Below are 13,068 nucleotides of genomic sequence, written 5' to 3'. Positions count from 1 at the left end.
CCAGATTCATTTCCACGTATGGCTGGGTTTATTACAAATTGTGTTATTTTTAAAATCCCCTGGGATGAACACTTGGGGGTGAATGGTCTGTTCCTGTGCTGTGCAATCTTATGTAATCGGTGGCTCTCCAATATATTGTTGTCTTCTATTCATGGCATTGCCCATTGTCAGCTCAGACAGTGAAACAAGAAGCTACTGACATCGTTTATGCAGGAGTGCAATGTCTATTGGATATTAAACAGAGAAATGTCTTCAGAAGAAGGAGAAAACACAGAAAATGACCAAACCATTTTAGAATTTTTTTTCCCTAAAAGCAACCATTCCATGAATTGCTGCTTTTCTTAATAAAACAGGGAATGTGCCAAAAGTTTATCACAAGCTGCCAGGATGTTATCTGGAGTCAGAGTCACATTCAGTTGTTTACTTCTGAATGGAGTGCTCCATAATGGTAACGTGAGCCAGGAACTGACATTGATCCTGGACCAGGCACATGAACTCCAATGTGAGCATCGCAGAAACCCCGATCTGACCCCCAAACCTGGGAACGGTTAGATTATCCTGAGGAATCTGTACTGAGTTTGCACGTTCCCTCTGTGTCTGTGTGGGTTTCGAGTGCTCTGGTTTCCTCCCACACTCCAAAGATATTCAGGTTAGGTGGATTGGCTGTGCTAAGTTTCCCGGCAGTGTCCAGACTTGTGTAGGCTTGGTGGGTTAGCCATGGGAAATGCAGAGTTATAGAGATAGGATAGGGGTGGGTTAGGATTAGGGTGGGATGCTCTTTGGACGGGCGGTGTGAACTTGATGGGCCAATGGCTTGCTTCCACATTGTAGGGATTCTTTGATTCTATGCAAATACTATCGCTACAAGAACAGGTCAGAGGCTAGGAATACTGCAGCGAGTAACTCACATCCTGACTTCACAAAGCCTCTCCAGCATCAATACGGCACAAATCAGATGTGTGATAGAATACTCCCCACTTGCCTGGATGAGTGCAGTTTCAACAACACAAAACTTGACACAATCCAAAACAAAGCAGCCCACTTGATTGCCACCACATCCATAAACATCCACTCTGTCCACCTCCAATACTTAGTAGCAGCAGTGTGCACCAGTTATATGATGTATAGCAGAAAATCACAGAGGCTTCTGAGACAGCACCTTCCAAACCCATGACCACTTCCACCTAGAGGGACAAGAGCAGCAGATACATGGGAACACCACCACCTGCTCATGCCTCACCCCACCCAAACCCCTGCCACCCCCCCCCACCGAGCCATTCACCATCCTGACTTGGAAATATATTACAATTCCTTCACCGTTGTTGGAATTCCCTCCCTAAGGGTATTGTGGGTCAACCTACAGTACATGGACTACAGCAACTCAAGAAGGCAGCTCACTATCACCGTCCAACCAGAACCATCTTGGGTAGATCTACTGCCATCAATCCTTCTTGTATTGATCCAAGTTACTGGTAGGAAGTAGAAAAGGATGTTGAAAAGTGTGGTGCTGGAAAAGCACAGCAGGCCAGGCAGCATCCGAGGAGCAGGAGAATCGACATTTCGGGCATAAGCCCTTCTTCAATAGAAAAGGATGCCCACGTAAAGTTTTCAGCAGAGATGGGCACAGATGTGATAAGCACTAAGGGTTTATTACAGTTTACTTATTACAACAGAGATATATGATAGTCTCTTGTCAGACATCAGATTGAAATTAAGAGTAAGTTGGCTAAAAGAACCTAGCACTAGAACGTCAAACAGAAGACTTATTTACACCCATTATCCTTTTATTGTTTTCTTCAGGGATAAGTCCTTTATATCTTGCCAGGTGAGGTTAGCTCATAATATCAGTTATCCCATTTCCGATATTATCTGCCTTGATAACACAAATTATGTTGTGTTGTTCTACTTGTGCTTGGTGTTTCACTTTCCAATGAAATGGGAAGTAAAAACAATGACTGCCGATGCTGGAAACCAGATTCTAGATTAGAGTGGTGCTGGAAAAGCACAGCAGTTCAGGCAGCATCCAAGGAGCAGCAAAATTGACGTTTCGGGCAAAAGCCCTTCATCAGGAATACAGCTGTATTCCTGATGAAGGACTTTTGCCCGAAACGTCGATTTTGCTGCTCTTCGGACACTGCCTGAACTGCTGTGCTTTTCCAGCACCACTCTACTCTAGAATGAAATCTAATATCTGATAAAGTTAATCTACGCATCTTAAGCTTTTCAACAATTCTCATTTCTGTGCTGACTCACACAGCACCACAAAAGGGAGCAGGAGCTGCGCAAACAGCAAGAATGCGGGAAGAAAAAGCCAGAAGTGATGGAGAGACACAGAAAAGAGCAAAAGAACGGAGGAGAAGAAGAAAGGAAATGGGCAGAAGAGGAGAGATGGAAGATCGTGGAAGGGAAACGGAAAGTTGAGCAGAAACAGGTAGGCTTTCACTTCCTGAGATCAGGAAACCCCTTACTGGGGTCAGGTACACCCTTAGTTAGGTCACTTTAAGATGTAAAATGGTAGATCTGAAGTTGGAGTTAAGTAAATTAATTAGGGCAGCATGGTGGCTCAATGGTTAGCACTGTTGCCTCACGGTGCCAGGAACCGGGGTTCATTTACACCCTCTGTCTGGATGGAGTTCACATGTTCTCCCTCTGTCTGCATGGGTTTCCTCCAGGTGCTCTGGTTTCCTCCCACAGTCCAAACATGTGCAGGTTTGGTGGATTGGCCATGCTAAATTGCCCATAGTGTCCAGGAACATGCAAGCTAGGTGGATTCTATGGGAAATGTAAAGCTGGGGTAGGTCTAGGTGGGATGCTGTTCAGAGGATCAATGTGGACTTGAAGGGCCTAATGGCCCGCTTCCACTCTGTAGGGATTTTATTCTATGATACTAAAGCAGGTTGCATCAGAAATTCCTTTCTCAGGCACTGTTGTAACATTTTGTCGTGCAGTTGTTAATGAATCTCATGAATTTTTTTTTTTTTAAAAGTCTTACATTTAAATATCTTTGTTGCTGCCCTCAGAATGGCCCTAAGTACTCGGCAGTCAAGTACTTTGGAAATGTTCCCAATGCTTAAGAAATGTGACAGCTATTTTATACACAATCAACTCCCACTGACAATCACAAGCTGGTGACCTGTTTTAATCATGTTGGCTGAGGGATAAATATTAATCAACTCACCATGCTCTTCTTTAAATAGTGCCATGGACTTTATGTTCCGCCTTCATGAACAGAACGGCCTCAGTTTAATGTCAGATCCCAAGTGACAATGCATCCTGTAGACCCTGTAGCGCTTGCTCAGAGCTACATTGAGGGTGAGTGTAGATTTTCATGATCTCGTCTCCGAAGAGGGATTGAACCTGCAGCATCCTGCCTCGGAAGGAAACGTGCTGGCACTGTGCTACAATCGACATGCATGCTGTAATAGCCATCACAACGATGGTCTTGAGTTTGAGTGTGTTCACAATGGACGACAGCCATTCAAAAAGGGAGCTCACCCCCTTATAAAGTCATAGAGTCATACAGCACAGTCTAACTCATCCATCCAACCCTAATCTCAAACTAAACTAGTCCTACCTACCTGCGCTTGGCCCATATCCCTCTAAATATTTTTTTCATTTACTCATCTAAATGCCTTTTTAACATTGTAACTGTACCTGCATCCACCACTCCCTTGGAAGTTCATTCAACACACTCTGTGTAAAAAAATTGACTCGTGTGTATTCTTTCTATTTTTCTCTCACCTTAAAAGTACACTGTCTAGTCTCGAAATCCCCCACCCTAGGGATAAGACATTTACCATTCACCTTATTTATACCCCACATTATTTTATAAGCCTCTATAAGGTCACCTCCTACACTCCAATGGAAAAAGTTCCATTCTATCCAGCCTCTCCTTATAACTCAAACCCTCCATTTCCGGCAACATTCTATTATAGGGAGACCAGAACTGGACACAGTACTCCAGAAGAGGCAACTAGGGATGGGCAATAAGTAAATAAATAATATATACTGGCCAGTTAGTGACACCTATATCATGCAACTGAACAAAATAAAAGTGTGTTTCAGATGTTTGGTTTAAATATTCCAAAGTTGGATACCTATTTTTAATGAATTCCGGATTTTTGCTATTGTCATTTCTGGTCCTATCAAATAAAGATGTAATAAACTAGCAATGGCCCATATTTCTGAATATTTTTATGGAAGGTCCAAAGAAGATTCTATCCTTGATCTCGTCTGTAATTACTTAAGGAGAATGTCCTTCTCAGACAAGACACTTGTTAATCCATGAATTCATTCTGATGCTGATACTGAATATCTCTGACCTTTCTGCAGATGGATGACCGAGCAGAGTCCATGCTGAGTGAAAGCCCTATAATGATGAATGTACCTCAGCAGCAGGTATGCCAACCTGGTTTGCCAACTCTGCCATTATGGTTTATTCAGTGGATTTAGCTGGGCATCTAGTACATGGGAGAAAAGTCCCACCAGTCTCACATGCAAGGAACAGACATACATAATCTTTTGAGGCATCTGAAAGTGGGCCGTACAATTTGAGTGCAAGAGCTGTTAAACTGCATTCTGAATCTACTATGTCTACCATAACAATGTTATATTATGTTTTGTGAGATTCTAATAGGATTTTAACTTGCCAGGGGCCAACAGCTTTTGTGGTATCTATGATGTTGTACATGACTGATAAATCAAACAGTACTATGTAACTAACATCATGCTCTTCGATTTAGATTGGGTCAAAACTCTGAAATCACAAAGGTATTGAATGTACAAATATCGAATTATTTCATAATGTCTTTCAATTATTTTCCACAGAAGATCCTTGGAACTGTATCAAAAATAGTGCAGTTGTGAATTGAATTAAGTTGTCTGTTTCTGTCTATCTTTGGAACAAGTTTAAACACTTTCAAATCAAGGAAAGTTCACCTTGTTCATACTGTTTATAGCTATTGGATGGCAAGAAACTTTTATTTGTCTGACACTACATGTAAATATCCTTGTTAAAATCATTTGATCCTGTTAAAAGATTTAGACTGTGTTAACATAGTGTATTTGGAAATATGTTACTAAGTTTTAAAAAAAGAATTGATCTAGAAATTGAAATAAAGCAGGCACTGCACAGATACCAAGGTGGATGGATGGATTGCCGAGAGTGCATTCATCTCCATGTGCTGAAGGCCAAGTGCCGGCTAAATTGGGCAAAAGACAAACACGAGACATCTTTTACCTGCACTTCTGGTGGGTTTTTGTTACATGCGTATATAGGGTCTAATTGTTCTTGCATTGATTCATGGGATGTGAGCGGTTACTGCCAATCCCTAATTGCACAAACAGCAGGTGAGAGTCATGAACATTGCTGTGGATCTGGAGTGGACCAGGTAAGAATGACAGGTTTTCTTCTCTAAAGAGCATTGGAAAAGTAGATAGGGGATTTTTTTTAACAAAAAAAACCAAACAATTGTGGTTACGCTGGTTAGCTGAATTGGCTTGTTTGCAATGTAGAGTAACACCAACAGCGTAAGTTCAATTCCTGCACCAGCTGAGGTTACCATGAAGAATTCTCCTTCACAAACTCTCCCCTTGCCTGAGGTGCGGTGACCCTCAAGTTAAACCACCACCAATCACTCTGTGTCTATTGAAAGAGCAGCCCTATTGTCTGGTAAGACTACAGCCACATTACGTGGTCACATTTGGGGCTACATTTCATTCCAGATTATTATTGAATACAAGTTTCACCATCTGCTTTGATGCGATTCAAACCCAAGTCCCCAGAGCATCAGCCTGGGATTCTGAATGATTCATCCACTGACGTTTCCCCAACATTACTGTCTCCTCTGCTCAAGGCCTCCTTTCCAACCTTGTTGTGGCCTGAAGCAACTAACTTTATTGTTAGCTGCATGGAAACCCAGCTGAGGGGTCACTTAGAACAAGGGAGATTATTTCCTCTTTATGCCATTGCACATTCTCCTGAATTTCTGAGTCTTTTTTATTTGCAGCATTACCTTTCTGATTTCAGTTCACATTGTACAACCAAAGAAGCTGGGTCTCCTCTCTTTCTCGTCTGAACTGTTTGAGTCAGTGCCACTTCTGTTACATGTGGAGATTTCCCCTGAGCAACCATGGAAGAGAAGTTGGAGAAGTTAGTTTGTACAGGTTTTGTGAAAGGGAACTTATGATGGAGGAAGACAGTGGAGAACAGCATGGAGACAAACAAAGATGAAAGGGCTGGGGAGAAAATATCCAGAAATGGCAATCAGTAGCGAATCAGCAAGGATAAACAGAGCTGAGATAGGAGATTTGCACATGAATATCAGAATGATTAAGGGTTTTGCATTGTCAAAACCAGAAGAACAAATTAGAACCTGCTTGCCATTGATATCTGGATGTAATTAAGGGGATGTATTCCTTAACAAAGAGGTTTGAACTCAATTCTTCAGATAGGATAATTGGCACGAGGAACAAATGATGAGAATTTCACACAGTGAGATATGGTGACCTGGAGTGTGCAGCTTGAAAGGGTGATGGAAGCAAATTCAAACGTAACATTTCGGAGATAATTAGATATATACTTGAAGAGAAAAGTTGACAGGGTGATAGGAATAGAGCAGGAGAGAATGGGATTAATTGGGACAGCTCTTTCAAGTTAGGTGTGAAGAGCAAAATAACTTTCTTCTCTGCCATATCATTATGTTCTACCTTCTCTAGTATCTCTCTGTCACTTTTACAATATGGACACCACAGATGTTCACACTACTCCAGAGACTTGATTTTGTGGATTATAGCTGTTCCCAACCTATAGCTATGTGGGAAGGGGAGGCTAGTCTGCATTCTTAATGGCTGAACAACCACCCCCAGCAATTGAATAGGCAGCACGGTGGCTGAGTGGTTAATATTGCTGTCTCACAGTGCTAGGGACCTGCATCCAATTCCTGCCTCGGGCGACTGCCTGAGTGGAGTTTGCACATTCTCCCCATATCTGCATGAGTTTCCTCCTGGTGCTCTGGTTTCCACCCACAATCCAAAGATGTGTAGGTTAGGTGAACTGGCCAAGCTAAATTGCCCATAGCGTTCTGGGATGTGTAGGTTAGGTGCATTAGTCAGTGGTAAATGTTGGGTAACAGAGTAGGGAGATGGTTCTGGTTTCCACACTGTAGGGATTCTATGAACACAGGGAGACGCCTTAATTGAATTAAGATGAGACTCCTATTTTCTTAAAATGCTTATTTTTTAAGGAAAGTATTTTTACCCTTTATTATTCTTTATATCCTTTTTACCCTTCCTACCAAATTATATCACTTCATGCTTTTCTACATTGAAGTTACTTTGCTGATTACACACCCATTCTCTTCCTTTAGATTAGATTAGATTACTTACAGTGTGGAAACAGGCCCTTCGGCCCAACAAGTCCACACTGACCCTCCGAAGCGCAACCCACCCATACCCCTACATCTACCCCTTACCTAACACTACGGGCAATTTAGTATGGCCAATTCACCTGACCTGCACATCTTTGTGACTGTGGGAGGAAACCGGAGCACCCGGAGGAAACCCACGCAGACACGGGGAGAATGTACAAACTCCACACAGTCAGTCACCTGAGGTGGGAATTGAACCCGGGTCTCTGGCGCTGTGAGGCAGCAGTGCTAACCACTGTGCCACCGTGCCGCCCTATGTTAAAAACATAGCCACACCATTATTAGGAGTAAATGCAATTATTTAAAGCTTCTGCCATTTTGTCAGTTTTGCCTCCGAGTGTGGATCTCTTTGTGGCCTCATTCATAGACTCAGACTTTTATAGTACACAAGGAGGCCAATCAGCCCATAGAGTACATGCTGGTCGACAAGGATCTAACTATGCTAATCCCATTTTCCAGCTTTCCAGCCAAATTGCCCTAGAGGCTGTGGCAATGCAAGTGAATATTTAAGTTCTGTTTAAATGTTGCAAGAGTTTCTGATGCAATCCATCTTTCAGGCAGTGAGTTCTAGATTCCTACAACCCTCAGTGAAAAAAAATTCTCCACAAATCTGGTCTTATTCTTTTACCAATTACTTTAAATCCATGACTACTGGCTGTTGATCCTTCTATAATGTAGAAAAACTACCTTTGCATCAACGCTGTCTTTATGCTCATCACTTTATCCCAAATCTGAATTTCCTTTCATGGTTTCTGTGGCAGCAGTATCGTTAATTGTTTTCTCCATTCGGTGGCAGTTTAATGTTATAGCTCCCTTTGCCTTCGGACATATTTTCAAAAACTTCATTCAGATTTTATCTTGGGTTTCCATTGCTTCATAAGACCGTAAAGCTTAGGAGCAAAGTAGGAAACTTAGCCCATCAAGACTGGTACACTTTTCAATGTTAAAATTCACACAACACTAGATTATAGTGCAACAGGTTTATTTGGGAGCACTGGCTTTCAGAGCACTGCTCCTACAACCACCTGACGAAGGAGCAGTGCCCTGAAAGCTAGTGCTTCCAAGTAAACCTGTTGCAATTAACCTAGTGTTGTGTGATTTTTAACTTTGTACACCCCAGTCCAACACCGACACCTCCAAATCACGACACTTCTCAATGGGATCATGACTGATCTGATAATCCTCAACTTCACTTTGCTGCCTTTATATGCATAACCCTTGATTACTTCACTGATTAAAAATGCCCAAGTCAGTCTTAAGTAAACTTAACGACCCAGTTTCACCAGCCTTCTGCAGCAAAGAATTCCACAGGTTCACTAACCTCAGAGAAGAAATCTTTCATCTCTGTCTTAAATGTATGAGCCCCTATGCTGAGATTTTGAACTCTGTCCTTAGACTCTCCCACAAGGGGAAAAAAAACCCTCTGCATTTAACCTGTCAAGTGCCAAAGGATCAGCTTTGGGCTTTATGATAAAAAAGACTTGAAATGGAGTTGTAGTCCCTGATCTACAATCCATTGCAATTCACTTTAAATTTGGATTTCACCTTTAGGCATTTAAGATAGATAGATAGAAAGAAGATAGAAAAGTACAGCACAGAACAGGCCATTTGGCCCACGATGTTATGCTGAGACTTAGTCCTACTGTAAAATATAGTAACTTAACCTACGTACCCCTCAATTCACTGCTATCCATGTACATGTCCAGAAGTCGCTTAAATGTCCCCAATGACTCTGCTTCCACCACCTCAGCTGGCAACGCATTCCATGCATTCACAACTCTCTGTGTAAAAAACCTACCTCTGACGTCTCCTTTATACCTTCCTCCTCATATCTTCAAACTATGACTTCTCGAATCAATCCTGCCCTGGGGAAAAGTCTCTGGCTATTGACTCTATCTATTCCTCTCATTATTTACACCTCGATCAGGTCTCCTCTCTTCCTCGTTTCCCCGAGCTTATTCAACCTTTCTTCATAAGGCAAGCCTTCTAGTCCAAGCTAAAAAACTAAAAATCCACATTCAATTCTGATCCCTTAAGCCTTGCAGAGCAGAAGGAACAGCTGTAAATGATAACTGCTATCCACAGACAAATCACATTCAATTCAGACTTGGAAACCTGGTCCAAATGAGCCTAGGTAACTGACACCTCCTTCCATTTTAGGAATGCCATATCATCGATAAACCATCTGTTTCAAACTTGAAAATTTTGAACAGAGAAAGCTATTGCCAAATTTAATGCTCTAGTAAGAAGTATTTGCCTATGAATTAATCTTACCTAATGTTTTTCACCCAGTTTCCACCTGAGGACCTCAGAAGTCATGCTGAAACCTAGTTCTAAATATCTTTGAAATATTTACTGTTTCAAAAAATATGTCCACATTTCATGAGAGTTCATTCAAGACAATATACCCTCTCTGTAATTAATCCCCTGATAAAAATAAACAAATTTAGATTAGTAAACATACATCAAAGACAGCTAATCCTTAATAACTTCTTTGAGCTGTCAATCAAACCATGAATTTACGGTCCCCTGCTGAGATAGTGATTGGTTAAGGAAAACAGCTAAACATTTATAATGCCAAAATGATAACCTTTAGGCTAATGTCACCAACAAATTGTGTAACTATTTGATCAGATATCTTTATATTCTCAATGAAACGAGTCTTTTTTTTCTTATTTTTAAAGTCTGAAAATGTAAGAGGCTCCATAATTTGAACGTTCACCTCTCCCTGTTACAAGCAACAAGTTTAAAAACTTTACAACTTGACAGTTTGACAGGTATTATAAGCCCTTCAAGAACAAATTACTGCTACGATAAAAATTCCTAACTCACCGCATTTTTGGTTAAGGCCCCAGCTACAGCAAAAGAATAAGAACTGTTTGAACTCGGCATCAACATCTGATAGGCCTGTTGAGTTTGGGTTTTCCATCCCGCATTGCTCATTCCCTGGCCCCTTAGACCTCCTATCTGACCTGGGGTTTGTCAGGAATGGGGAGAAAACTTCTGAATCTTGGGTCCAGCTTCTACTACTTTGTAATTATCCAGGTTGAGATCATCGAATTGCCATAACTCACATGGGTCCTGTTCCACTATTACCCCAGCACTCACTGCCTTACATTAACTCCTAGTCAAGTGACATCTTGATTTCAAAATTCTCATCCCTGTTTTCAAATCCCTCCATTGCCATGCCCCATCCTATCTCTGTCATCAGCTCCAGTCCTTCATCCCTCTGAGATATCTGTACTACTTTAATTCTGGCCTTAGAGAAACACAGAACCTAGGAGCTGGAGTAGGACATTCAGCCCTTCCGGCCTGCTGCACTATTCAATATGATTTTGGCTAATTTCTGATCTCAATGTTATATTCCTGTTTTCTTTCCACTGTCCTTGATGTATCCCTAATAAATTTACTCCACAACTGAGTGTCTGCCTTCAGTTGATTAGGCCCCTTCTCTCCATTTATTTGCCTCTCCATCTCACTTTATCCTTTTGAGGTGCCTTCAAACCTACCTCATCGGCACAGAGTTTGCCTATCTGGCCTCTTGTCTCCACATGTGCTTCAGTCCCTACTTTGCTGTATCATGTTCCTGTGAAATACCATGGGATATTTCATCACATTTAAGGCACTATATACATATAAGTTGTTGTTTTTACATCACTCCAAAACTGCTCTATTGCTCCCTAGCTGAGATGGTCAGGTTTTCCATCACATCTTTGCCGTGCTGCTGTCAGGGACATTGGGTGGTACCACCTCATCATTCAATTGTTCTCAACAATGTGAGGGAACACCTTGCTATGGCTCAGTGCTGCCTCCTGATGGTGCAGCAAACAGCAATTGACGCAGTGTCATTGAAGAGTCTCACAATTAGGCAAAATGATTAGGTTTCCAGTTATGCCAGACATAGGGGAGTTTCCCTTTCAACTATGGGAATCACAGACCTTCAGCCTCCACTGAACAGCAACGAAAGTAAGATAAATGGGATAGGTCTCTAATGCACACCTCCTGGGATCTGTTGTGACAATGTAGATGTGTTAGAAATAATAGAGATAAATGAGGGGCATTGGTTCATTGGAGCCTGAATTAAACCAAGATCATTGAAGCAAATCCAGATCAATCCAATGAAATTATTCTTCCCCCTATCAGCAATAATGCAAATATTCACTCACTTCAATCTTTCTATTTGCTATTAGAAAACAAAGCTCAGTTCAGAATGAGGTGTTCCCACTGCGCTGTGTGATCACCATGACAAACCTTTCAAAGTTGGGGACCTTGATTGCATTTGTCTCAATTTTAAGTTAATTGAGGTCAAAGTCCCCTGAGATACAATAAAATTGAGATTCTGGAGGGACATGGAGTAATTTTAATTTATTTCCCTGATGTGTAACCAAAAGATAATATCCCGAACCAGCAGAAAGTTCTTGGAGATTTTTCAGTCTCCAAGGCACGTTTGCAACATTTTAATTAATTCAGACAAGAGTAAATAACACTTTGACAATGAAATGTCTTTACAGATTACATATCAAGCAGCTGTAATGCTGCTGTGAGTCACATTTCTGTTTAGTGGTTTGTTTGGCCTGCTCTTAATTTAATTTCTTCTCATTCGAGGTTTGGATCTCTTTCCTCGATGTTAGTTGATGCTCTCACAATTCTTAATTCTGAATGTGAAATTGATAGACTCTTGCTAACCAAAGATATGGAGACATATGAAGTTAGACCACAGGTTAGCCATGATCTCATAGAGTGGCAGACCCAGACTCAAGGTTGGTGCATTGTCATATTCTCTTGCTTTTCCCCCACATCAGCACTGCAATCTCAAACCCAGTCAATTTAGTTCTGTCAGTGCTCATATATCCTGTTCACTGGTCCATCTTATTGAAATTTTGTGAATACAGAGATTTTTAAAAGATTATTTGTAAAAATGAAAGTTCCAAGCATTGTTGGTATTAGTTGCATTGGATAATGTACCGAAAGATTTGACCTTTAGATGTGACTTTTGATTTTCCATGTGTACACCTATGTAACCAAAAAGGATTAGAAGGTATTTGGTGATTTCAACTGTATGTTAATAGTAAGTAGCAGAATGACTCATTTGGACAGATTCCCAGAGAGGGGAGTGAGTAGGAGAATCATCCAACTGGCAAGTAACCAAAGATAAATGAATAAGACTATGGCAGACATCCAGAGTGAAATTAGTGGAAATTAAATAACTATGAATGCTAGAAAAATTAAATTGGAGATCCATCCATTTTGGGCTACTCCCAGACTTTATGCCCAATGAAACCAGATCTGGTCATCATCTTCTTGACTTGCCTCACAATCAATCCCATGTTTAGTGACAAATCAAAACTTTCAGATCCCTTTTATTAACCCATTAGATTCTGTTCGTGTTTTTTGCACATTTCCTGAAAACATTAACATTCTGTTGAATCCTTTCATAGCTAAAGATGCTAAAGTCAAACTAGAGAATCACAGAGAGTCACAGAACATTCTGTCTGTCCTAATTAAATTTGTCAATTAAATTAAAGTTGGCATCCTTCTGACTCTGGAAAAAGACAAAGTCAAAGCAAACTTTTGATCCAAACTTGGAATTCAATCTGGCAAACAGCTTCCTATTTTACTGTTGAGAATTCTGATCTAACTC

General features: G+C 41.0%; 1 protein-coding gene across 2 annotated transcripts in view; it reads left to right on the top strand.

The window, feature by feature from the left end:
• Positions 1-13,068, top strand: part of LOC140496067 (mitogen-activated protein kinase kinase kinase kinase 4) — a 303,330-nt gene that overhangs the window by 168,432 nt on the left and 121,830 nt on the right. For both annotated transcript variants that reach the window (XM_072595575.1, XM_072595574.1), the window contains exons 13-14: positions 2,258-2,431; positions 4,333-4,398. In XM_072595575.1, coding sequence (XP_072451676.1) covers positions 2,258-2,431; positions 4,333-4,398 — 240 coding nt within the window. The remainder of the gene's footprint in view (positions 1-2,257; positions 2,432-4,332; positions 4,399-13,068) is intronic.

Source organism: Chiloscyllium punctatum, chromosome 25 (assembly GCF_047496795.1).
Source record: "Chiloscyllium punctatum isolate Juve2018m chromosome 25, sChiPun1.3, whole genome shotgun sequence".
NCBI lineage: Eukaryota > Metazoa > Chordata > Chondrichthyes > Orectolobiformes > Hemiscylliidae > Chiloscyllium > Chiloscyllium punctatum.
Note: the sequence above shows the minus strand (reverse complement) of the source record. Positions and strands in the feature narration are given on the sequence as shown.